The sequence below is a fragment of the Epinephelus lanceolatus genome, chromosome 15 (genome assembly GCF_041903045.1).
Source record: "Epinephelus lanceolatus isolate andai-2023 chromosome 15, ASM4190304v1, whole genome shotgun sequence".
Taxonomy (NCBI): Eukaryota; Metazoa; Chordata; class Actinopteri; order Perciformes; family Serranidae; genus Epinephelus; species Epinephelus lanceolatus.
The window spans coordinates 25,221,736-25,248,859 of record NC_135748.1 but is presented as its reverse complement, the minus strand read 5'-3'; the positions used below and the strand labels follow the sequence as shown (position 1 = coordinate 25,248,859).

The window sequence follows — 27,124 nt, the reverse complement described above, 5'->3', positions numbered from 1 at the left end:
AATTTAGTAATAGTTCATAAATAGTCAACCGTTTGTTAATAGTTAGCTAGTAGTTAATTAGCTAATAGTTGGTTCATAGTTGTTCATATTTAATTTTCTCCGTATCACCCAGCTTTAGGATTCACACACAGCTGGTCTGGCTTACCACAACAAACCACAGAGAAGCTCAGGTTACAACACACACACACACACACACACACACACACACACAGGGCGAGTGTGACCTCATTTTCTGCTCATGCTGCCATGACTCCGCTGCTATATTAACGCTCTCGATTTAGTATACAGAACTTTTAATGTTATAAAGACAGAAGCTTTGGCTTTATTGTAATACATATATTTAATTTTTTAAAAAGCCTGTCTCTGAGAATACTCCTTTGGTTGTTTTCAATTGCAATTACAGACTGATTAAAATGGTGTACCAGTGCTGTGTCTCCCTCCATGTTGCAGGAGAACTTGTGTGGCAGCACTTAACGGAGGAAACTGATTATTTAACACAACATCAAACAATATCAATATATGCGGTATTGTCTTATCCTGTATCTTGTTTGAACATATCTCGATCTACCTTAAAAAGCTGATATGCCACTCAGCCCTAGTTTGAGCTCGACATTGCTATACATCCAATTTCACCAGCTGACATCAGAAGTAGTTTTTTAAAAGTCTTCATTTGCCTCTACATCATCCTTTTACCCTGGATTTGTTCTGTATTCAGTATTACAGTAGAGCGTCATTTGAATTAGGGCAGCTCGCGTTGTCGGTCAATGAGCTTCTATTAACTTCAGGGCAGAGAAACTCCAGGAACTCTCGTTCTGAGCCATAGCAAGTTTGGGAAATAAAGTCATGCAGACTGATTAATACGCACAATGCATTCTTTGTGCGTGTTCATGAGCATCACATTTGTATGATTATTGTTGTGCAATGAGATAATCAACAGAGAGGAGTTTGCTGAGTTTTGCTGCTTCCTTCATCATTCAGTCCGAAACAACATGAACCCTCTGATCTGAGCCTCGCTGTCCTCGTTATCAAGTTTATTTTGGTCTGCAACATCTCTCCATCCAGAGACTTAATCTGATCGTTAATTAATTGTGTGTCAGGGGTTAAGGTTAATCCCATGTGAATCCAGTTCTGGTCATTATTTTCCCTGAAAGAGTGTCGAGAAAGGGTGTCAAAACTCACTAGAAATAAGATATTAAGATGCATCTTCAAGGGAGGAACGTGATAATTCATTCCCTCAGTGTCCAGTGTGGCTAAATCCTTGAATACCGAAAAGCCCTTTGCTCCATTTTTCATGAGGTTTGTGATGTTTAAAGGACGTCCTGTGGCTGTGTATGAGCAAAGCTGTGTCTGAGGGAGTTTTGAGGATTTGTATAAGATGGATTACCCTTAAAAACTGTGATTTATTTCTCAGTTTCAGGGTAATACTGTAGAGACCTGTTCTGCTTATCATAACGATGATTTGTGCAGCTCCATGAAAGAAGTTCTGTGTAGATGTTTTTGTCAAAATACCTAACTAACCAAAACTAATCAGAAACACGCAGGATGAAAGGACCAATACAAACATCCTATGAGAACATACAAAATAGCCTGCGGTGGAAACTTTCCGAGCCTTCAAAACTCTCCTCGTTCAGTTTGATGATCTGTGGACAGACTGACAGCAGGGTGTTTCAACCGTTCTGTTGCCAATTAAGAGCAATTTGTCTGATTGACATTTTGGCTCGATACACAGGTGAAAAAACACAGGTGTTACTTGTAACATTAACAATGGCTGTGCTGTATTGAAGTGTCCCAGTAAGTTGTGACAGTGAGACAGCATGCACAGTACCAGGACCCTGAAACGGAAGCAGCTAAACAGAGTTCAGCCATCATTGATTATATTATTTACACCTGTTTTTCTGTTGTGGCATGTCAGTTGTTGAATTAAAATCAATAATTTATTTATTTTTCTCTAAAAAAGTAATTAATAACTATTAGAAAACAATAAATGATCATTAAATGGACAAATAAATTCTGTTTTGAAGGTGCAATTTGTGATGTAAAGTTGATCAAAAGGGCAGCCCCACCTGAAAAATTCAGAATACCTGGGCGACCTGGTAGCAAAGTATCTAGGATGCATACCACATGGGTGCAAATGCCTGAAGCAGCAAGTCCTTAGTTTGATTCCCAGCTGGCCTACTCTATTTCCCCACATTTCCTTACTCTCTCCACCATCACTGTCTATAAATACATAAAATGCTGAAATTTCTGTCTCTTCAAACTGATTCACAGGTGTTACATTACACTAACTGATTCTTGATAACCACTAAGTTATATGCATATAATGTCAATATAATAATAATGATCATCTCAGGAAAATTCAATATCCTGCTTTAATGTGCGGTTTGAATGTGCCAGTTTATATGGTCAGAAAATAAAGATTGTGACATAATATTGTAAAAAAAAAAATGTTTTTAGATAAATTATTAGTGAAAATGTACATTTTTAATGGCTTAGTAAAATTTAAACACAGGTGTGAACTAGCATAAAAAAAACCAACGGAGAATTCTTTTATTTTCTTTTAAATTCTAACTTTTCTGTTTGATAAAATGTATAATTTTATTAATTTGTGAAAAAAAAAAAAAAAATTCCATACAATCATTAATTTTTTCCCTCAAAAACTAAAAATGTAAAAACAAAGAACAAAATATAAAATATTGTAAGTGAGACATAGTTTGTCTCCAGCTTTATAATTTACAGATTCTGGTATATATTTACAAATCTATACCCTTCCATTTAGAAAAAGTATGAAATTGTTAATTTTTTAAAAAAAAAATACTGTAAATTGTATTCTTATTTTACTTTATTTTCTATAATTTTATCTCTTTTTAATTTTTCTATTTGTATTTATTATAATTATTGTATTTTTTTAAATATATATTTTCTTTCTTTTTTTTTTTTTTTATTTTTTTTTTTACTAAATTTTTACTATTGCTATCTCTCTGTCCCTTCATGTACAGAGATATTATTATTATATGAAAATGTCAGTTAAAAATCTGATATATTTTTTTAAAGAATTACAGATTCTGTTTCATCTGCACCCAAATTAACCCAGTGAGCAGGGCCCCATCTTGTCTCCCCACATGTATTCGCCATAACACAAATGATTTGGCTGCGTTAGAATGGTGTCAGTAGGTCGTTATGAGGATCAGTGGAGTTAAGTAGCTAAAAACAAATTTCCTATAGCGTGTGTCAGTTTTTACCTTTCAAAATATCCTTGCTATTACATTGTTTCATGTTCCATCAGATTTTGCTGACACGTTACCATTAACAATGTTACCACAGCCCTGTCAGCTCCTGTTGATTTATTTTCAGCAGGGAAACACCATCGATAAATACTTACATATTGTTCAGTTCAGACATAGGTGATATTTTTCCAGTGACAAGCCTCGCCTGTTGAACGTGTTCAGTCCTCATTGAAAACTGCTGAGTGTTGATGTGTTAATTACAGCCATCATGCTTCGGCTGTACAGCGTGTGACGCCTGCAAGCTGCTCAGTGTTTGCCTCCAGGCTTGTTTGTCTAAATAAAGGGTTATGGGAGGTAGAACAAATATGAGGAAATAATTGTTCATTGTTCTTTTTTATTTGTTTTTCACAGTAAACTTTGCAATGACTACAGTAACTGAGTTACTGCCAATTCACTGCCGATACAAACCGCTCTGTATAATGGCATACTGCCATGGTGTGTCTGCTTGTGTGAGATGAACATTTCAAAGCTGTCACATAAGTGTGTTGGCAAACAAACTTATCAGAACAACAGTTACGTGCTGATTGACTGATTGGTGTGATTGACCTGAGAGTAAACAAAAAAAAATGTGATGACGCACTACACCTCACTGTCACCACGTCTCAAAGCAGAAACCTGCTGATTAAGGATTTAAATTATTCAGGTCACTTATTCAGGTTCATATAATAAACAAATAAATAGCTGGCACACTGCAGGGCTCCATTGTTCACTTATTTATTACACCTAGGTGATTGTTTCGAGCTTAACTGCTCTTCATCAGACTGAAGCTGACAGTGCACGGTGCCATCTTACTGTAGATATACACGATATAGTCGCAAATCAGCTCACATAATGAGAACAGGAGCATTTACAGCAATTACTCAATATTACTAAAAAACCCAAGCGATGTTGCTCAACTAAAAAGTCAATTGAAAACTCTAGCAACAAAAATTGCTGCTGGCAGAATTTCGAGCGTTCTCCCTCATGTGTGCCGACTCTTGCTCTGTATCAGGCCCACAACCAAGAGCCGAGTCAGATTGTTTGGCGTGCTCTGTTCGATGCGCATCCAGCATAATTCCTATTTGTAAAGTTGGTACATGGACAGCTCTCCCAAAACAATTCTTTATGTGGTCACCAGTGTTGTTCAGGAAGAAAGAAAAAGACTCGCAACACTGTAGCTGCTCCCAATAAAAAACAACAACAACTTTATTCTGTCATCATAGTATAAAAGGACAACTTTAGGATAAGACAGCAGAATTAAGTTAATGTTAATGAACAATATTTTAGGCTATTGGCTAGCTTATTTGTTAGCATAGCCTACCTAGTTAGCAAGCTAACTTGCTAACCCTGCAGTAGCTTATACGGTTTTTGTTCAGCGTTACTGAGGATTTTGTTTTATTGTGCGAACTTCAATTTGGAAAGCTATCTTAGTTCTGAAGAAGCACAAAGGAACTGACCCTTCGCTAAGTCCCGACCCCAGATGCAGACTGGCCAATCATAGTGTAGCATTGGGCCGGCTCAGACCAGGGTCCGACAACAACACAACTGTGCTTCATTGTGCTCTAATGCAATCGTTTCAGATTTCCTTCATTTTCAGGCTGGTTTTGTGGATTTAGAGCTAAATGTTGTGCCTGGGGCACGTCGTGTATTAATGATACTCGTTACCTGGAGAGGTTGGAAAAAGATAGACGTTTCTTCCCTGTTCCAAAACCAAAATCAAACCCTGAAAAGTGTAGGGTTAGCTAGCTAGCTACTGAAGATATAGCCTACTGAATGTATACACATGCTGCTTTTGCTTTTTAATGATTATAACTAGGGCTGTGCGATATGACGATATATATCGTGTGATGAGAGAAAAATGTCATATTTTGCTCTGTCGTTTATATCGTTGTGACGCAAATGACACTTTTTACGGCAATATTTTTCGTCATTTGGAGTCCGTCCATCTTTTGCACGGATCACGTTGATAAATTACTCTTCTTGACTTTGTAATTCGCGAAGCTTTTACGACACTTACAGTAACATAATGAGTTTATATAACTCCACCGCTGTCTGTCTCTGCTGCGCTGGCTCAGCCCCAAAGCGCTGAGAAAGTGCAGACAAGCAGCGAGGGGTGGGGGGGGACTTTTTATTCATTGGATTAAAATGTGCTATATCGTGATATGTATCGTTATCGGGATATGAAATTACCTATATCGTGATATGACATTTTGGTCATATCACCCAGCCCTAATTATAACAGTGAAATAAAGACCGACCCTGCTGTACAGGAACCAGTGAAGGGAAGCAGCGAAGCCAAACACTGTTCATCTGCACACACTGTGATGCCACACAGCTGGTTCAATATCAGCAAAGTTTCTTTTTATATTCATTGTCTTGTGTGGCGATCAGCAGTGATGTGGTGGTTCACTTTTACACTGTGATCTGTAGCCTATAGTTCGGCTTTAGCTTCTAACTGTCTTTGTCTTTTTAACCTGTTGTTGCTGCTGAGTCAGTTTGACATCCTGGATATATCCTTCAAACACAGACTGTAGACCCCTCTGTCTGCTTCTCTCTGGAATCACTGTTTCATTTTTCCAAAAATATGATAATATTTCTTCAGGGAGTGCAGTTAGTCACAGTGTGGGCTCCATGCTTACTGCGACAGCTTGTCGGACCATAACAAAGGGGCGGGGCTTAGCGTAAGGTTGATTTTGAAAGAAGCGTAGGAGCAGCACATTGATGATGTTAGGTGGCTCTGATTCGTTGTTGCAATGTTTGTTCTGGAACGTGATGTGGGATGTTGATCCAGGAGTCTGTCCTACTTGGCAAAATCACGTTGTGCAGGTGACGCCATACAGTACTTCTGCACTTAGTGACCTGTTGATGTAACGACACAGCAGGGTCTTACTCAATCTGGATCTAAACTGCTACCTGTCTGAGGGGAATTCATAAAGCTTAGTCACCTGCACTAATGCAGTTTTAAAACAGAATAAAGGAGGAACCATTTATGTTCCCTGAAACCAATTTCCCCACCATAAGATGGTCATTTAAACACAGTTTCCCATCTTTAACAATGCATAACGCCATTTGTTCCTCAGTCGTTTCCCCCTCTATTGAGTGAAGCTTTATTTAATACAGATACATAAGGTCTCCACTCATCCAGTTTTATCGCCTCCTTTATAGGCAAAACCAGTATTTCAGTTTCCGCTCATGCTCCTTTTCTCCCTCCACATAAGACATTTTGTTCTTTTCTCTTCATTGAGCATCTTCCTCCTGCTGGTCACAGGTTCGATGGCACCCCGTCAGCCCAAGCAGGATGCCACTCTAGATGAATCACTTCCAGGTCATATGGCTCGCACAGATGACAGGTGCTGGATGATTAGGATGTGTGTGCACGCTTGTGCATAAGATAAAACAAGAAAGAGATGGTGGAGATGGGAACGTGTTTTTATTCTGGGCAGATTTTGTATTGAGCCGGTGAACAACGTCCAATTGTGACAGGAAGGACATTGACATCGAGGAAGATGTTGTCTGTCTTGGTGTTATAGAAAAACAAACAAAAAACAGACGTTACATCAGATGTCTGTATGTGCTCCATGTGACAACTCTTCATAGGACACTTCCTGATTAGATTACTGTATGAGCATGACCTGAGAAGCTCTTTGATTGGTGAACTCGCTGCCCTGAGTGTTGTAAAATGGTTGGCGAGTCCAGAGGCTGATTACAGCTTCCTGACCTTGGTCTTCCTGCAGAGAGATGTTTCTTACACAACTCTTCCATGTGTGTTTGTGTCCAGGGGGAGTGTCGTTACGAACAGGAGCTTCTTCCTTACCTCCAAGAAAGGGATGCTGTTGGACACGTAAAGAAAGGACAAAAGAAACCGAAGACTTCAAAGACCTGCACTAAAATTGCCAAAAACAAAGCCAAACGGTCTCACTTGACGTTGTCCGACGATGACGAGGAGAGTGGGAATATTCGAGGAAAGAGTTTAATTTCCACATTCGCTGTGACAAAACTTCCTGTTGAACATGATACCGAGGTGCCTTGTGATGACATCACAGATTACCCAGGACCTAAGGCAATTTGTCCTCTCCCCACAAAAAACAGCTGTCCAGAATCTGACCTGGACGATGACTGTGCCATTGTCAATAATGATGTCATAAACTCAGAGCACACAGGTGGTGAGCCTGTAAATTTTGACAGAATTCCACAATTGTTTACAAAAGTTGACGAAGACGAAGATGTTGAACTTCAGGCCATGTTCTACCTCCCCAAATGGGATTCATCACCTCCTCCCTCCATTGGTAAACTCCTCCCAAAGAGGGATCAGAGTCTGAGGGTCATCCTAGCCAACGTGGCGGAGCTCCTGTCCCGATCTCCGCCGCCACCGCCAAGTGAAGATTTAGACATTGACATGGCTGCTCCGTCACTTCCTCCCTCTCCTCAGCCGCCTCCTCAGCCATTTAAGGTCAGCTTTACCCTGGATGTGGACGACGACGACGACGACGATGAGGTGATGATGAGTGATGCAGACGTTGCCCCCCTGAGGGTGGACTCAAACAAGCTTCCCGTTGATGAAGAGGACGGTGAAATGCATCATGATTGGCCTGGCGAGGAGCAGCAGAGCGTGGCAGCAAACAGTCCAGCCTGGGATGAGGTTTTCGGGGAAGAGGAAGAAGAAGAAGAAGAAGAAGAAGTGGATGATGATCATGATGTAAAAGATGACAGCAAGGTGGCAGGTAATGACGTTTTCAAGGAGGAACATGTTGGTGAGGAAACTGAGAAGTACAAGGAAGTAAAAAGTAAGAATGACGGGCTAAGAGAGGAGGAGGAGGGTCTCTGGGATGATGTGACGAATGAGGAACTGTCAGACTTGACACATGGCGGTGTGAGAGATGACAGGGACTGTCGGATAGATGAGAGCATTGATCTGTTTGGGGATGACGAGGCCTTCCTGCAGATGACCATCCCGGACATCTCCACTCCTGGTGTCACACCCAGGACATCCCCTAGTGCTGAGAAGATGTCTTCACACACACATACACCCACAGCTGAAAGCGCACATAGAGAGCTGATAACCTACAGCACTACAGAGACAAAACACACAGCAGCACCAAGTAAACCTGTAACAGACAGTTCAATGACAGACTCAGCTCATTGTAAATCTACAATCCCACAAGATTCCAAGTCTTTCGAAAGCTCCCATGACTACTTCTCTGTCAACTTTGACCTCGGCTATTCATTTGAGGACTCCGACGAAGCAGAAGAAGAGGTTGCACCTGCTCCCTGTATGCCGACCTCTCCAAAGCAGGCCGACTCCGCAGCATCTCTGCCGGCCGTCTCTAACTCTTCCACCCCCTACAACATCTCCCATGTACAGAGAAGGCCTCCACAGTCCAGTGAATCCAAGATGTCTACACCACAAATGCTGTTAGAGCATAGAAAGAGAGAAACGCCCTCTCTTCTGGCTTCGCCTTTGGTGTCTAAAGGTGGGGCACTCCCATCTCCAATCGCATCACCAGGGGCAAGGCGGATGCTCTTACCTGACCGCAGCAGGCCTCACAGCCTGTCTTTAGTCACCAGCTTAAAACGGAGACAGCTGGAGGAGGACTCTCTCCTTCCTGCAGGTGTGTTTACTTTTAATCATATACTCTGCTCCATTTTGAACCTGCTAAAGCATTTTTCTGTCTGACTCTCTTTCTTTCTTAGAGTGCAACAACGACAGTGACGATGACGTTGTGGTTCATAAAAGAAGACCTCAGAACAAGGTCAATCCCTTGTCATCCCCAGAAATGGTGAGCAAGGCCTGTCGATGTCAGAGCCGCAACTAATGTCTAATAATTGACTATTTTTATTATTTTATTACTCTGCTGATTGTTTCTCTCGCTTAATCATTTGGTTGAAAGAAAAAATGTGAAAGAAGCCTCTCACCAGAGGCTATGGTGAGGTTTTTAAATGTTGCTTACAGTCCAAAACCAAAAGATTATCAGTTTACTATCACAGATGAAAATATTCACACACAAGAGACAAATCATTTTTTGATCCTGTTTGAATTGTGTCATAAATTACAGATATGATATTTGTCAGATTAAAAGATAATGTTGCTAGTCAAAGAAGTCACAGTTTGTCCTAGAACTGTTGAAGGATAAGATGGTGAAAATACATAATTTGAAATGCAACATAAGCCACGCATGTCACCAAATAGCTTGTGCTTTTATTTATTTATTTTTATTTAACCTTTATTTTACCAGAAAAACCTCTTGAGATTAAAAAATCTCTTTTTCAATCTCTTTTTACTGCCTGTCCTGGCAAGGACAGGCAGTAACATGAGTTACAGACAGACAACATAGAACAAAACAGCTCTAAAACATGCAATATAAAACACAAAATAAGATTACTACAAAGAAAAGCCACAAATTATGTCAATGTATATTAGAAGTGAATAAGGGCAACTACACATGATTACAAAGACCAGCTAAGACACACCGTGACATCAGCATATAGAAGATTATGTACAAAAATCCTGCAACAGTGCTTCAAAACACCTGAGAGGAACCAAAGTGCAACTTTAAGTCCTTCTGCAGAAGAGTCCACATACAAGGAGCTGCATACATAAATGCTCGCTTGCCAAACTCTGTACGTACCCTCGGTATAGACAATAAAACATGTTCTGAGAACGGAGAGCATAGCCATTTTTATCTAAGTATGCTGGAAGTAGGCTAAGAATAGCTTTGCAAACAAGAGAATGCCAATGAAAAGTCCATGAAATTGTAAAGAGAGGCAGCCACCCTGAACATACAGGATACAGTGATGAGTAAGTGGCTCATAGTTGGTAATAAATCTCAATGCACCATGGTACACAGAGTCCAGAGCATGCAAACACTGTCTTCCTGTGGGCTCCGGCAGCACTAAACCCCCGCGCTTGCCTGAGAAGGACTAACTGCACAAACCCGCCATTTTTAAATATCCCATGGAGAGAGACTCTCACTGCAGCCTGGTTTATTTTGTTCTGAAAATGTCAGCGTGCAACCTCGTTCTGTGGACGATGAACGAGGCGCAGACTACTATCTATGTCACCAGTATTGAGGAAATACAGTGAGTGCTTGACGGAGCAGTGGGAGACAACAACCCCACCCATATTTAAGAGTACTGCAGTAGAAACGCTAAAGTCTAGGTAAGACGTCTGAAGGGTTACTTTTGGTTCCAAAGGTACCATACTGAAAGTGTTTGATGGAAACGGGGCTTAAATGGTAATATAACATAAATAAAACAGGAAATAATAGCGGAGCCTCTGAAGGAGCACTGACAGGATGGGTGTATTTGTTTTGGTGTTGAGTTCAAATCACAGTCTCCACCTTTAAAAACCTGCAACCCATGTATGTAAAAAATAAATACATACACAGTCAATCAGTTCTCAGATCTGCTGTCAGTTGATCTCTAATCATTGTACCTCCTGTTTACATACATTTTCCCTTTTTTTGCTGTCATACGACGAATGAGATGGAAACAAAAAGATGCTCATTCAAATGATAATCATTGTGTTTACATCACAAACACGTAGTAGATAGAAATCAGGAGTTAACCTCTGTGCTGTGGTTCAAAAACAACAACCGAGACAGGAGATATCTGATTCAGACGGCTCAGGCTGCCTCTGTCCATCACTGCCAAGGTACCTGCAGTTGTCATGGCAACCGGCTTGCATGCAGTGAAGAAGCATTTGTAGCTCCAGCAAAAAAAAAAAAAAATCCTGATCATATATGTGAAAACCACATCACACTGCCAAACTGTGCACAGATACAGAATGCACATGTGTGTATGTTAACTGTGACGTGTGTTGTGTCTGCCAGTCAAAGATCTCCAGTGAAGTGGACTCCCCGCTGGTTGTGAGGAGGAAACGCACGACTGCACTTAATACTGTAAGATTTCCTTCATTAGTGGTAAATGACACCACATGGATCAACCTGCTCCATACAGCCTGTTTGATTAGAATACTCTGGCTCCACACATTACTGATACTAATTTCCTCCAGTCCTAATGGTTTGATAATATGCAGCTTCATAAACTATTAACAGTGTACAGTATCTGACTAATTTCTCCTCATTGGTCTCCAGTCTGATGTCACGGAGGGCGAAGCTGTTTCTGATGATGATTTCCAGAATGAGTCTGTGTTCACACGCAGACCCACAGCGCCTGGAGCAGAGAGGCAACGAGTCCAACAGGGCAAAGCCAAGGTGTGTGTGACAGCAGGTGGCTCTGCAGAACGCTCTGATCTGAATCATAGCATTTATGTTTCATGTGGCACCTGGCACCTGTGTCGATACAAACACAGCTCCAGGTGTTGCTGGTTGGAGTGATGAGGATGTGTGTTACTTTTTGTCATCACTACAGAGCTGCTAGTGTGGAACCTTGAATGCTGTGTATATAGATTTAAGTGTATGGGTGTAATTTGTAAATGTAAGCTCTATTCTACATTCGATCTTTATTGAGTCATGCAAGAATGAGTCCTAAAATACCTCGTTCAAAGTCAATGGTTTTTCTAAATTGGTTTTTGGTTTGTGGTTAACTCAAGCTGTCATTATACGACACAAGTACATCAGTAAATACTCCACTCGTGAATTTTGTAGTTTTTATGTGTCTTAAAAAAGGCATTTACGAACGTGGCTAAATGAGACTACAGCTCGTCATCACAATGAATTCAGATTGAGATTCAGACAACTTTATTAATCCCACCACGGGCAATTTGTTTCAACAGCTTGCCTTGCACACATACTACATAACATATCATACAATAGCATGTAGACACTATATGACACTATGAAAGAGATTAAATAAAAAAGAAAACAATTAAAACAAAAATTACAGAGAATTTAAAACACGAATAGCAGAGGGAATAAAATATTTTAAATACAGGTTAGTGTTACATGCAGGTAAGGCGTAACGACGCCCTGACGGCAACAGAGAACATTCGCCTGCAAGAACACGTCCAGAAGAAGCTAAAATAGTTGCAGCTTTCTGGAGGATGTGTCGATTGCGAAAACTATTCATGCGAATGTGACTTTACAGCCTCGTTTTGGAGGTGATGTCAAAGTCATGCGACCACAGTGTAGTTTATTCATAGCCTAACATTAGCGTTTTACTTCTGGCGATTGCATTTATGCTTCAAATACGTCATTTACGTCATTCTGCCACTTCATCCATATCCAATTGTCAAGGGAACCAGAGCAACGTTAGGTAAATTCCATTCCTCCGCACTGCCTGGTTTGTTTTTTGGCCACTTGGGGGCAGCGGAAACAAGTTACGAACAACATTTGTTACAACATTGACATATTATCACCTTTAAAATTGATATTGTGAACTTATTTACACACACAGCAGCTATGGAGCAACATATTCATTTGGATGTTTGTGTCCACCTGATGAATGTAAGTCCAATATTTGCTCTGCTTAAGCTAACGTGGCTAAATGAGACTACAGAACATTATCATGATGATCACAGCTTCACGGCTAAATGTAGTCTCATTGTAGTGTAGTCTCATTTAGCCACGTTAGATTTAAGCAGAGCAAATATTGGCCTGCTTAAGCTAACGTGGCTAACATGATAATGTTCTGTAGTCTCATTTAGCCATGTTAGCTTAAGCAGTCCAATATTTGCTCTGCTTAAGCTAACGTGGCTAAATGAGACTACAGAACATTATCATGATGATCACAGCTTTACAGCCTCATTTCAGAGGTGACGTTGAAGCCATGTAACCAGTGTAGTTTGTTAATAGCCTAACGTTAGCGTTTTACTTCTGGCAATTGCATTTACGCTTCAAAAATCATAGAAGTAGTGTTTATTTGTGAAGATTATCCTGCTGAACAAAAGTATCATAAACACTGTTTTTCCACTCGATCCAAATCCGATTGTCAAGGGATCTAGAGCGATGTTAACAGATCTCTATGCCTGTATGCGTGGTTTGTTTTTTGGCTATGCGGGGGAAGCGGAAACAAGTTACAACCACATACCTTATAACATTGACATATTATCACCTTTAAAATGGATATGGCGAACTTATTTACACATACAGCAGTTACGAACCAACATATCATTCATCTGGTGTCATTCATTTGGATGTTTGTGTCCACCTGATGAACGTTAAGTACAATAATCACTCTGCTTTAGCTCTGGTTTTGGTCTCTACCAACATCTGAGTGCAAAATCTGACCCTTTAGCTGTAAAACGCTTCACTTTGTTCACCAGGTAGTTACTGTGTCTGTCTGCCATTTGGTACTCAGCAGGTAGTGAGTGTACAGAGAATTTTAAGAGCTTTTTCTCTGAAAACAGCTCTACCAAACGACCCCTTTCACACTGTCACATCTCAATTTGATACAGTTATATTAAAAATATCAATTATATAGCTGCATTAAAAAAAATCAATCACAACATGTCTCAGACCAGTTTTTGCCCAAAAAACGACACCCTCCTCCCGAAACAAAAATGTCAAGTCTATAAATATCTGTCACAGACACCTTCAGCATCTGTCAGCCCTGACATTTTCCATGTCTTCTTCCTCAGCATCCCACATGCCGAAAAGGGCGTCAGTTCCTGGATGAAGAGGCAGAGCTGTCGGAGGAGGGGGCAGATGTGTCGTCTGATGAAGAGGATGAAGCAGACCAGGACCTTGAAGGCTTTGTAGTTGATAACATGCACGTCTCACAGGGACTGAATGGTACAACAACATGGTTATTACAAGAAATGAACCTTTAGTGGGTTTTAAAATTGAATTTACTGAACACGTACATGTACAACTTTACTTCCTGTTTGTTCCCCTCAATGACAGACTCAGAGATGCGCTGTGTTTATTTGAAGTCGGTGAGAAGCCCTGCAGTCCAGGGAAAGTTCAAGATGTCTTACAGAAATCACCACAACATGGACATATTTTCTCAGGTATACTCAGGCTTTTCTTTATTTAATTCAAATAAAAAAACTCATTAAAAAGAAACCAAATACAAAGTAGTTTAATTAACATTTAGTTGAATTATTGACCCCAGTCCATGTTCCTAATGTTGGTTCCCAGGTGCCTGAGATGGATGAAACGTACGCAGAGGACAGCTTTGTGGTGGGAAGTGAGGTGGAGGAGCTGGAGAGCAGTGAGGAGGAGGATGAAGACATTGAACTTATGCCCGAGGACTCGTACGTGGAGGGGCGGCGGCAGTATGCCACCAGACGGCGTGTTTTCCTGCACAAAGCCCGAGCCGGGGCCAGCACTAAGAGGACAGCTGGATCTCCACCAGTGCAGAGAGCCGGGGTGAAAACCAAGCGCACCCGTGTCATACGCATCAATGATTCTAGTGAGGAGGAGACAGAGGAGGCTGGTGAGAAAAGAAGTCTCACAACAGAAAGGGGTGTTGCTGACACCTTGTGGCCAAAGGCGGTACAGCAGGAGCCCAGCGGGCCTCAGCAGAAACCCATTTCCTCCTCATCTTCAACTATAGCCTCCAAGGTCTCATTGTTGAGCAAGGCACAGAGGGGCTCAGTGACAGAGAATCAGCAAAAGGAGAGGTAAAGAATTTCTCATATGGTAGCACACACACACACACACACACACACACACACAAACATCCATCTGCCAATAGAGCATCATTTTCTCTCTCCCGCAGGTGTCACCAGAGGTTAGAGAATCAACACCTGCTTTCTGATGAACTAGACTTTGTAGAGTCCGAGTTGCCTTCATGCTCCAAGAAACAACCACAGGTACAAGCAAAGGCAACACACATACACACACCTATACAGTCAGAGTAAGACACTGAGATGTTCATGGACCCTCTTCCCGTGGTATTTTTGTGCCTAAGTGACTAACATGGACAACTGCTTTTGAAATTTGTCCAGTGTAGAGTGAGAGGACCGCAGCAGGCAGCCGCTAACATGTCCTCTAATTAAAAGATAAAGTGAGCCAAAATCAAGATAATAAATGGGCATTAAATCAGTGGTCCTATATATGCTTTCCTATAGAAATACGTTTTTAGTAGAGACTTATAGCCAGTGACTCAGACAGCCTTATATCCTTGGGCAGGTCATTCCAGAGTTCGGGGCCCTAGTGGCGAAAGCTCTGTCCCCTTTGGTCTTCAGCCTGGACTCTAGGACAAGCAGAAGACCTCTGCCCGAGGATTTCAAACTACGTAAAGGTTCATAAGGGACTAACAGGTCTGAAATGTAGTCTGGAGCCATGAAGAGACTGAAAAGTAATCAGTGCGATTTTAAAGTCAATCCTAAAACAAACAGGGAGCCATGCAAAGAGGCTAGAACTGGTGTTTTTGGTTAAAAGTCTTGTGGCTGAGTTCTGAACAGTCTGAAGTCGTTGCGAGGTTTTTTGATTAAGACAGGAGTAAAGACTATTGCAATAATCAAGATGCAAAGAGATAAAAGCATGTACAACAGTTGTTCAAAACATGACACCAAGAGTTCTTGCAACAGGCTTTATGTGTTGTGACAGGTGACCAGTAGATGGCAGTATTTGCTTTGTGATATGTTGTGACCTGATTACAAGGTTTCTGTTTTATTAGAATTGAGCTGTGGAAAATTTAGAAACATCCAATTTTTGATATCATACAGACATGTAGACGATAGACATTATGGGGACGTTTCAGGTTAAACAAAAAGGGTCTTACTCTTACAAAAAGGTCTATCTCTGTAGGAATCCTTTCTATAATGTCAGACACTTAGTGCTTAAAAACAAACACCTGTAGTGGACATGCTGGAGACCGCAGCCATCTCACTCAACACTGGACCACTTTTGAGAATTGTTGTCTCCATTAGTCCCTTAGACAGAAAAACAAAAGGGGATCTACACTCAAAAATACCCTTTAAACCAAACACATGATCACCTAAACATGCATTTAATCCACTAAGACTTTAAATTAACTACACTGAGGTTTTCCTCCAGGTCCAGACGCCTCCCGCAACCTCCTCAGTTCCACAGACGTCCACAGCACAGGATCCACCAGTCAATGAGCCCCCTGCACCATCAGGGCCTGTTTGCATCTTGGTGGACAGTCGTTGCATCAGCAGTGGAGTGGAGCTGATGACCAGCCTCCGTCAGCGCCACGCAGTCACCATCCATGTCTGCTCATTAGACGGCAGCTACTTCATTGTTAGCAACCGCATGGCAGTCGAGAGGCACAGCCAATCGGATTTAGCCGCGATGCAGAACCGGAAGCGATTGGTTGAGAGAGTGAACAGCTTGCAGGGGTTGTTTGAGCGGGTTTGTCTGGTAGTGGAGAAGGACCGAACCAAGCCAGGTGAGGTTGATTTGATGACCTCACATCGAGCCAACTTATGTTAAATATGTGTCTTGTACTGTTTATTTTGTTCACAGGAAGTTTTTAATCTGTTTTTTATGACAATCATCACAGGTGAGGTGTCGCGTCCGTTTCAGCGAACACGTTACTTTGACAGCACTCTGACTGCACTGGTGCGTACCGGGGTGCGCCTGCTGTGGAGCAAAGGTGCTGAGGAGAGTGCTGGCTTGCTGGCAGACCTGGCACAGCTGGAGCAGCGTAAAGGTCAGGGCATCAGTGTACCGCTGGAGGTCAAAGGGCAGCACAGGGAGCAGGCCCTGCAGCTCTACTTGAGCCTGCCCTCGGTCAACTACGTCCATGCCCTCAGCATGAGCCACAACTTCAGGTCAATCGCCCAACTCATAAACAGGTATGGCAAGAGTGTGTGTGTATGCTGTGGCACAACAAGAACAGACGAGCCTTATTCCCCCTACTCTCATCTTCTTTTGTTCCTCCTGCAGCCCCATTGAAGCCATACAGAAGGGAGGCTGCATGAGCCGATCCAGAGCAGAGGAGATCTACCGCTTCCTGCGCTACTCGTGTGACTCCTTCTTTGTGAACACATCAAAAGCAGGAAACACTAGCTAGCAGCGTTGGAGAGAAACACTGTAGGAAAACCACAAACTGAAATCTACTCCTCCTTTATGTCTCGACTACTTTCTTTGCTTCATTTCAGTCTCACCAGGGACCAGAGGACTACAGTTACTATGCTATGTATAGTAACTGCTCTTTCTGAAGTTGTATCTCAATGCGAGGATCGTGGTTCAACCTTCTTGCACAATATTTGAAGGGGAACATCACTCAATTCATTTTATGTTATATAATACCACAGCTATTTCCTTAAGACTCATGTACAGGCACGAATCCTGTCAGACAATGTGAAGGCAACACTGGGATCATAAGAACATGACACTTGAATAACTTATTTTTTGTCGAAATAATGAACACTTGTTTACAAAGCTACTGTCAAAGATGTAAATATGGACAATATTTCTTTAATAAACTGCTATTTTTATACATTAGTGTCACAAAGTATGTGTGTTCCCCCTGAGAGATTCGAATGAGTCTGCTTCAAGCCCCAATACAGATATAACCTGCGATACCCATCTTTGACCACTGGAGGTCAGTCTTTCATCTAACAGAACTCACCCATTCATCCACTCTCATTAGTTTACCAAGAACTGTCTCTTCCAGAAAACTTGAGGGGAAAAAAAAGATTTTTATTCCACCATTCTCTCAAATCACTACATAGCGTGCATGCTGCTTTGGTGCAAGATAATGTACAGAAACAAGCACAGAACACGAAGGCAACATCACTTAAAGCAGCCTCTCTACAAAGATATCAACAACCATGCATCCTCCACCAGACAAACCTCGACAAAATACACAACTTAAGTCTTGAAACAGAAAAATACAGGATTGTAATTAAGGAAAATCTAACCCCTAGAGAGATTTCACACCTTTAAATTTATAAAGGAGGACATGAAAAACAAAAAATTCACAGTATGTACATTACATCTTTGGACAACCCCAAAGCTGTTTCAGACCAGTTTAACATCTGCCACTCATTAAAGACAAAAACAGCAGCAGCAGTTTAGAGACGTGGACATGTGTGCCGTCTACACGCAAGGGAAGTAACAGCTCCAGCAATGTTTAAACTTTGTGTCTCCTGCAGGTGGGTTGACAAAGGCATTTTAGTGCGTGACTGCAGCCTCAGTGTTTGACGTGGCACAGTTTGCAGTTTAAACCTGCAGATTTAAAAGCACCAGTTAACAGCTGTTCAAGTTCACAGAGGTCACATTGCTTCAGGTGACACAGCGTGTGCCCTCTGTCAAATAATGACTGGCCAGGTTGACACTGAAAGAGAAGCAGAGGGGTCCTACGCAGATTTTGTTTGTCTAGAGATTAGTGACAAAACCTTGAAGGTCAGATTTAAAGACAACTGAATCAGTGGCTTGTATTTCAACACTTGTGTGATGGTAAGCGTTGTTACAGGTGCGTAAATATAAAGAAATGTAGAATGCGCTTTCGTAAACACACAAATAGCAGCTTTATCAAACACAGACGAAATCTGCAGCTCAAAGTGTTAACGTAACAGGAGCTATTCCTTCCTCTGCCTCTAGGCGGCTCACGTTAGTGTACAGAACTGGTCTGACAATGACACAACTCCTTTAGAGGCTGTGAAGCCCGCTAAATATTATGCTCCTATCTATCGACAAGAAGTGCGAGGTTTAAAAACACATTTTGGATTTTAAAAAGCTCATCTTAAACATGCCATCAGCTTCGTTTGACACCGAGACAGAATCTCGCGTTAGTGGGACATCTTTTTAACCGTACATGTGCTCTATAGTATACTATAAGGTGCTTTCTTTGGACACCGTATGATATCCAGGACAAGAACATCAAAAACAGTATCAGATTTGGTTTTAGATGATGATTGTGTCGTATAATTAAATATTTTAAATTAAATTGTTTCACGCGATTATCTTGTATCCGACTGTATCAAAACCATGTTTATGTCATACTGCAATGGGCCTGTAACATTTTTCACCAATTAAAACGGAAGACAGCATCCACACCTTGAGTCAAATCCCCATGACCTCTCATAGGAACGTTAAGGTACATACACAGTTTCAACCTCAGGAAAAGAATCAAACAATATCTACATCAATGTACACGTGTAAGGCTTTCTTTGTGTTTGTAACTGTTGCGATAAGATGCTGAAGTGCTGTGTTCACACTATGTGGAGGTAAATAATGAGGGGATGATTTGACCTGGCACCACAGAGAGAATATAATATATAAAATTAATAAAATCCTCACATGTACTTAAGTGATTGACGTTTGCAAAAAGGGACAGTAAAAAAAATGCATTCATGTTCATTAACATGTCAAAGTTTGAATACTCAAATGGCTGTCAACATGAATTCCATGTAAACTCCATGATGACCCGAACGCAGCATTAAATATTAAGTGTTTCTTTTACTATAAGTTGTAGGGACATCTGTAAATGTCACTGCACATTACAGTAAGTTTCCTTAATTACTTAAAAGTCAAGAAAGTGTGTACAAAAAAACCCAAGGACTTTTAAAAACCATAATATTTACAAGTGCAGCCTTTATCTTAAAATATATATTATTTAAATAATACATGTGGTCACTTGGCTGAAGCTCCAAGGGCTTACCTCTCTGATTATGGACACCTGTTAACAGATCATAGACCTGCATGAAGCTGCAAATTTCATCTATACTACTGTATATAGATTGGCTGATGACTGTAGTAATTCTCACTCCGCTGCACGATGGCTCACATGCTGGTTGGCTGCGTCTGTGGCTGCAGCGGCTGCAGCTGCACAGACTGCGGCTCAGAGTCCTGAATGCTGCACTCTTCTCCTTCACGCATGTACATTAAAAATAGAGTCACTGTGGCGAACGTGGTGGCGTTCACTGGAAACGCGCGGAGCAGAGTGGACGTGAGTCCACGTGTGAACACCCGCCACCCCTCTTTCTTTAGACTCTGTCTGACACAGTCCATGATGCCGCTGTACTGGTTCACACCGCCCACCCCGTCCGCCTGGAGACGCGATTTGATCACATCCACAGGATAAGTGGAGATCCAAGAAGCAATGCCAGACATTCCACCGGCAAACAACAGCTTGGGGATCATGTAAGGATCCTCTGGCTCGCAGCCAAGGGAACGTGTCCACATGTCGTAAGCGAGAAAGTACACACCGAAACCAGGTGTCTCGCGCACCAGGGTGGTCACCATGCCACGATTGATACCTCGGATTCCCTCCTTTTTGTAGATTCTCACCAGGCAGTCCAGGGAGTTCTTATACAGCTTCCTCTTTGACTTCTTCTCTCCAGTCCCCTGCATCTGCATGCGTGTCTTGGCCAGCTCCATTGGGCAGCAAATCACACACTGGATGGCTCCAGCAGAGGCCCCAGCCAGGAACTGGTTGAGAGGTGTGTCGCGGCCAAGCTTGCGCATGGCGTTGCCTTGGACGCCAAAAACTATGGCATTGATGAAGGTCAGGCCCATCATTGGAGAGCCGATGCCTTTGTACAGACCGAGCATCTGCAGACACAAAGACAGATTACTGGGACCAGTGAGGGAACACCATTGTGATGCATTAAGAACTTTACAGAGCCCAGCAGGTAGAAAACTTTTAGATCATTTGCAGGGATGCACGATACTGGACTTTTGCTATTTTTCAGCTCATTTAGGCCAATTGCCGATTCTGAAATCTGCACATATGTCTTTCCACCTAATGCAGAGACATTTAAGCCTCTCCTGTGGTTGAATAAACATATCATTATGCCTGTTCCTTTTGTAATGGCCCACCGGCAAATGTAGACATAAAATACAGTTATTTTCAAAATGTACACATGCACTAGGCAAAATAAGAAAACTTGTTAAACTTAGGGTTTATGAAAACACATTTTTATTTCCGTCCTACTTTGACAGGTTTGAGTGACACTTTCCCCGAGACAATCCTGATTGAACTGACCTATTTGGACTAATTAAAGCAACATAATTTAAGCATCATGTTATCGGCCTCTCAAATCAGTGAAAAAGTGGATTTCTGGCTGATGCTGATATTTCATTTTAAAGCCTTTATCTGATGATAACGAAGATGTGCAGATGTTAAAGGGCATCTGCATTCATTTGTGCGCACAATTTAGTTATCAATTCCCAGGAATTAATCCAGACCAATACACTGGTTTGGCTCAATCAAAACATCAATACATATTGTCATCTTTAAGGCAGATGAGCTTTTATTTTGAAAGTCCCATGGCATGTCTGTGTCATCATGTCCAAGCCGAGCACACCTCCTTCCTAAACATTCATACAGTGCAAACAGCCTTGTGCCAGGCAGATAACGTTTAGCAGCCAAGAAAAAGACAATGAGGATATTCACTGACATCAACTCACATCAATCAATTTCAAATCATACTGTGGCAGATTTTGTGATATCAGCAAATATTGTACCGTTGTCCAAAGAATATATATGACATTGTATTGTGTTTGAACCTGTGATTTACACCCCTATTGGAGAATCAAATATTCTTCAAGCCTGCTGATTCCTTTCAGCCCTTACAAATAAAATGTGGCAATACTGACACCCGTCATATAACGGCTAAATAAAAAAACAGCAGGATTTAAACGTCTAAATCAAGCTGAAAACTACTTAACATTTTCATATTGTACAGCGTGAGGAACACAATCCAATACCTCCATGTGAAACAGCCACGAGGAATTGACTGAGACCAAGCATACTCCACTCAAATGGCACCACGTCCACAGCTTAATTTAGCGCATGCAGGAATAAGGTACTCACTGACCCTGGCTAACAGACACACCTCCGCCCCCTTTCACCCCCAACACCCCATGTTAGGAACATGGCTGATGCCTGCGTTTAGAGATGGGACTGTAATCGGACACTTCAATCAGCGCGGTGAGCATTCTCAACTTTGGCATAGTCGCACATGGTGACAGTTACGCATGCTACTTCACAGCCATGATATGTTAAGCTGCAGCCTTCGAAAGAGAATAAACAAGTAAAACATTAAGAGACACTGGTCACAAACTCACTGACTCCTGGCGTATGATTGACTGGAAGCAGTGAAACGTCCCACGGTACAGAGGTTTGTCCACATTTTGAACTTGAAGCCTCACCTGTGGATGACAGCCCTCATGTTTGAGTCATATGATCAACAACAGGACCACAGATAATACAAACCACATATTGTATAACAGGTTGAAGGGGGAACAAGCAGGCAACAGAGCTTTGAAATGGTTCTTTCAGGGGTAAAAACAAAAATGCTAAGGGGTGCAACATGAGGGAGAAAAAAGATTTACCGAGAATGTATAAAAAACAAAATGTCTTCTGTGCTTTATATTTCTATAACTCAAGACAAGACATTGGGTGAGAGGAGGAAAAAAAATAAAGACCTTGACCATACTTACTAGGTCACATTCCCATGGAGAGGTTGTTTATTTCTCCCTCTCATCTACAACACAGTGACACTGTTGCTGTTAAAAAGACAGCCTCCCTCTCAGCTCAGGGAGACATGACAATAAAAGCAGGGTATAAAAGAGCTACAACCAAACCACTCATCATCTCTGCGCGCCTCCTAAGTGGATGCTGCAGATTTAAACAGTTTTGTGCTATAGTTAAAACTTTCGTGCCTCGTCTTTTCAAATAAATCAAGTGAATGATTAATGACAGCAAACTATGGTTAATTAATTCACAGAAATCATAAAATGCGACGTCAGAAAATCAAACACGTATTGAGGAAAAAAATCTTTGTTTTACTTTAACTAACAAGAAGCTACAAGCCAAAGGACTACTACATAAACACGTCCACTAACTTTAGTGCCCATGCTACTTCTACTATTTCTATTAGGGAGTGCAAGAGTTATTCAGGAAAATGGCAGTAGCAATAGCCTAAAATAAAATGACAATTTTATTTAAATCCAAAGGGAAGTAACTTTACTGAAGTTAAGAACAGCAGCTTATATTTAGTACTTGGTTGCTGATGAATACTGACATTTATAGGAATGGCATGTGAGTAAGTGAGCTGTTTAGAATTAGAGAAATACACATGTAAAACATGTCAAAACAAATTCACATGTCTTCAATACAGTAATATCCCTACAGTAATCAATATCCCATTCCTCTTGCTCAGTTACCTCATTCCTAGTGTAGGCTGACTGTGCAACTTTGGATTACCTGGGTTCAAATTCAACAGAGTGGTCTGACTCGCTAAAACACAACGTCCTGGATCATGCCATTGCCTAACGTGAATAAACAGTGAGGAGGATGGAACAGATGCACCCACCTTCACGGTGTCGAATGGATGTCCGACCAAAACACCAGCAGCACCTGAAAAACAAGAGACAGGACTTAAAATCACATACGAATATACGATTTATGACGATAAAACAAATCATTTGCTTATAATCAAGCGGCGATCTCTCCATATCAAACAGCCCATCCCCCCTGAAACGGAGTAAAATAATCAGCTGGTCACTGCACTGTACCCTGTGACGAAAGCTTGACAGTGCCTTGTCATGTCCTGTCCTTGACCGAGCCGAAAATCCATTATACAACGGTTAACTTCTGACCGTGTCTTATTAGGACCTGTCAGCCAATCCATCATCAAAGGCATCTAATCGTCAAATGTAACACACTGACACCTCATCGTCCGTGACCTTGCAACTTACGCACACATCACTACTGATACAGCAATGTTGATTATTTATTAAGTGTTGTGGTGTGGCATTACTGCATGGATGTTTATAAAAGTGTGTTGCAATTCTATGCACTTGTTTTGAGCTTATGGTTGCATAACCTCCAGTTAAACATATCCTGTGGCAGCTTGCATTGGGACAGACTTTGCTATGCATGAATCAGCTAAGGGATAACTAAATAGTATAGTGTTGAATCCAGAGTAGCTTTAGGCAAATATGACTGACTATTATGTGGACATATATACTAAAACTCTTGCAGCAGGCTCTCTGTGTATGTTTAATCACCCCCAGGGACCTCTGGAACTATCTGGAGTCCTTGATGTGTTCAAGTTTGGGAAGATCTGGCCTTGGGCTGAGACAAAACAGCTGACAGATTCCCAAGGGTTTGGGTTGAGGTGATTGTGAGCTATCTCCAGACAGGAGGGCATGAACTCCCTTAACTTAAGATTACTCCTTAAGGAGGAATGATAGGGGTTAACTCAAGATGATTCATATCTGATGATAAAGAATCATGAGGAAATATGATGCCACTATAGATAAAACCTTCCCCTTTATCATTTTAGGTTTAGCTGGGCAAGTTTAAATCACATTAAAGTGTTTTTAAATGGTGATGATGCTCCATAATGCACAGAATATAAGTACCACTCCCTATGCGTCAGACAGGTATGGAATGCAGCTTCACCAACGTACATCCGGGATTTCCCCATACATTTAGCCAAAAAGTAACCTTAATATAAAGTAAAGTTGTGATTTTAAGTCTTTAATTTGTCGTTGCAGTTTGTTTACATGTTTCTCAGACGTGGCAGCTGTGGACAAATCACTACCTTTACAGCCATAGCTGTCCACGCGCTGCCAGACGATGGGGAAAAAAAAACGGAAAGCTGGCTAATGCTAATGCTAGCTCCAACTTGTTAACCTGGCTGACGTTGCTGCTAGCTAACATCAATCCCGGCTAACGACTTACCTCCTACGCAGCCCGCGGCGAAGTCCAATGCCATTCCCTCGCGACTCTAACGGTTGAAATGTGTCAAGCTAGCTCGGTGGCTAAATTGAACGTCACAAGCCCTTTTAGTTGGGTACTTTGTTAGAGATGTTCCGGAGTTTTCCCTGAACTTGGCAATTTACAAACTCCGGCTTGGTGTCGAACCAAGCTGGTTATCTCTAAGCGATATCCTCTTTGAGGGTTTCAGACGCTGCTGATGCTGAGCCAGCGGAAGATTTGCTGCGGCTAATGATAACCACTCAGACACGGAGCGTGGAGCCTGGCTGAGACTGTGTATCAGATGTATTTTGCTGATGTGTCCTCACGCTCACTACTAGAAGCGCCCTCTCTGCCAAAGCTTTCTATTTCTGGAGGAGGAGGAGGGAGGCGGAGGTTCAAAGTAGAAGAGAAGGAGCGTGTTTGCCCTTTTTGAAGGCAGCCCAATCGGATGACTTGGAGGTAGACAACTCCCCTAGTGGGTGCTGTCCGCCCCTCGCACCCATTGGCTGCCGCCTTATTGGGGAGAGCACTAGAGGAGAGTTTGAAACTATCAAGGCAGTCAAAATCAACAGTGTTATCATCGTGGCGGTCGTCATCAGCATGTGTGAGTGTCCAACAGGGAGGCTTCAGCTGTGATTAGATAGACATGTGCAAAGCCAAATTCAGGACACATCAGCATAGGGGAGACAGGGGCTGGTTGGCACCTTGGCACACTGCTACAAGTGGGTTACAAGTGCAGGATTTAGGGGGGTATATTAGCAGAGATTCAATAAATCTTTTGCCACCTTATCTCTCAAGACAGATTCTATCACAATGGAGGGGGCGGGCCGAGACGTGCAGGTGTCCCCAGGAAATGTGTACCTGCAGACAGAGCAAGCTCCGCGTCCATGGCGACTGCTCCACCCAAAACGCCGTCTCGTCAAAGTGAAAAACATGGACAACAGCACAACTTACAAGTGTTGTGCATCCACCAGCACACCTTCCACTCCTCACGACAGGAAAAAAAGGGCATTAGCGGCAACGTTTTTATACTCCGAAAGAAGTCCAGTCAAGACATGTCTGCAGTTCGAAATGGTAACGTTTCATCTTAACACTTAAGTTAACTTCATCGTTGGTTAGTGGTAATTCACGTTATAACGTTACCCAACTCTAACGTTATCCTGTTAACATTAAATTTAACGTTATGTTGACCAAAACAATAGCGTTCTTGGGCCATTTTTCAGGGTAAATATTTGCTAACAGCGGGCATGCAGTTGGCCAAGATTGATAAATCAAGCTTTTCCCAAAGCCAGTTGGCAGACATGCCAAAACATTGCGTTCCTCTAATAAATACCTTAAACAAAGGTGCTGCAGAGGTTTTAAATTTGCAACTTTATGTAGAGCTGCAACTTCCGCAAAAATGTTGTCGAACTGCTCTTCTGAAAGATCCATGTTATTTACCACCGTTTGGTTCGAGTTGCAGGTAGGAGTGTAACATTGGGGGCACCGCCGGAAGTGAAGGGGGTAAGCGATCCCCGAGACCCCTGCACTTCCGTTAGTTGCCAGTTGCCTCCAGAGGTAAAGGAAGAAATTTTTTTGTTTGTTTGTTTTGTTTTGTTTTGTTTTTTTTACCGATGGATTTCCAGATTGATAACCACCTGAAAATAAAGCGCTGGGTGTCAAAAAATACACCCCCATTAACATTTTTAATGCACACCCCCACATTGGCAGCGGCTAGATGCTCTCAGCTTGTATGTATCAGCTCGTGCAGCAGCTCTTTTTCTCAGCTCCTATGGCAGCTCGACTCCTCACCATGGATGTATAAAGAGAACTCGGCAGCTGTTGCTGTGTCTCGTGTGATGAAGGATGGATCATGAGAGACTCGTTGTTGAGGGTGACAAAAATCCTGAGCTAAATGACCCACAATCCCGTCATTGTGAAGACAATGGCCAAACAGTTATGCCAGGTGAGTCACAGCGTGGAGATCGGCTCTTCAGGTAAGAAATCAAGTTTTATCAGGAGCTCTCCACACATGATTTTTAAGCTAATGCAAAGCTGTGATTAGAAAGATGTGCTGAGCCAAATTCAGGATACATCAGCATTGGTGAGACCGGGGCTGGTTGGCACCTTGGCACAATGCTATTTCTGCTTCTTTAAAGGTCCAGTGTGCAGGATTTAGAAGGATGTATTAGCAGAACTTAAGTAAAATATAATAGGTATGTTTTCTTTAGTCTGTAACCACCGGATAATAAAGCTTTGCGTGTCAAAAAAATACACCCCCCATTATCATTTTTAATGTACAACCCCCAACTGGCAGCGGCTAGATTTGAGTCAGTGCTCCTGGA

General features: G+C 41.9%; 2 protein-coding genes across 3 annotated transcripts in view; one reads left to right on the top strand and one right to left on the bottom strand.

Annotated features, from left to right (window-relative positions):
• Window positions 1-17,579, top strand: part of fancm (FA complementation group M) — a 65,428-nt gene extending 47,849 nt beyond the window's left edge. The window contains exons 14-24 of the mRNA XM_078175081.1: window positions 7,042-8,872; window positions 8,955-9,040; window positions 11,093-11,161; window positions 11,357-11,476; window positions 13,801-13,954; window positions 14,066-14,172; window positions 14,303-14,787; window positions 14,886-14,979; window positions 16,169-16,528; window positions 16,643-16,932; window positions 17,024-17,579. Of these exons, the coding sequence (XP_078031207.1) occupies window positions 7,042-8,872; window positions 8,955-9,040; window positions 11,093-11,161; window positions 11,357-11,476; window positions 13,801-13,954; window positions 14,066-14,172; window positions 14,303-14,787; window positions 14,886-14,979; window positions 16,169-16,528; window positions 16,643-16,932; window positions 17,024-17,150 (3,723 nt within the window). The 3' untranslated portion in view covers window positions 17,151-17,579. The remainder of the gene's footprint in view (window positions 1-7,041; window positions 8,873-8,954; window positions 9,041-11,092; window positions 11,162-11,356; window positions 11,477-13,800; window positions 13,955-14,065; window positions 14,173-14,302; window positions 14,788-14,885; window positions 14,980-16,168; window positions 16,529-16,642; window positions 16,933-17,023) is intronic.
• A 182-nt stretch (window positions 17,580-17,761) lies between these two features.
• Window positions 17,762-25,226, bottom strand: slc25a29l (solute carrier family 25 member 29-like). 2 transcript variants are annotated; one of them, XM_033643229.2, is made up of 4 exons: window positions 24,783-25,226; window positions 23,407-23,450; window positions 22,157-22,240; window positions 17,762-20,638 (listed from the first exon to the last, which is right to left on the bottom strand). In XM_033643229.2, the coding sequence occupies exons 1-4, from the start codon at window positions 24,814-24,816 to the stop codon at window positions 19,868-19,870; spliced, it is 933 nt and encodes a 310-aa protein (XP_033499120.1). In that variant the 5' UTR covers window positions 24,817-25,226; the 3' UTR covers window positions 17,762-19,867. The 2 variants fall into 2 exon arrangements, with proteins under 2 accessions (XP_033499120.1, XP_033499121.1); XM_033643230.2 differs by lacking the exons at window positions 23,407-23,450; window positions 24,783-25,226 and adding an exon at window positions 22,532-23,253.
• Between the last annotated feature and the right edge of the window lie 1,898 nt (window positions 25,227-27,124).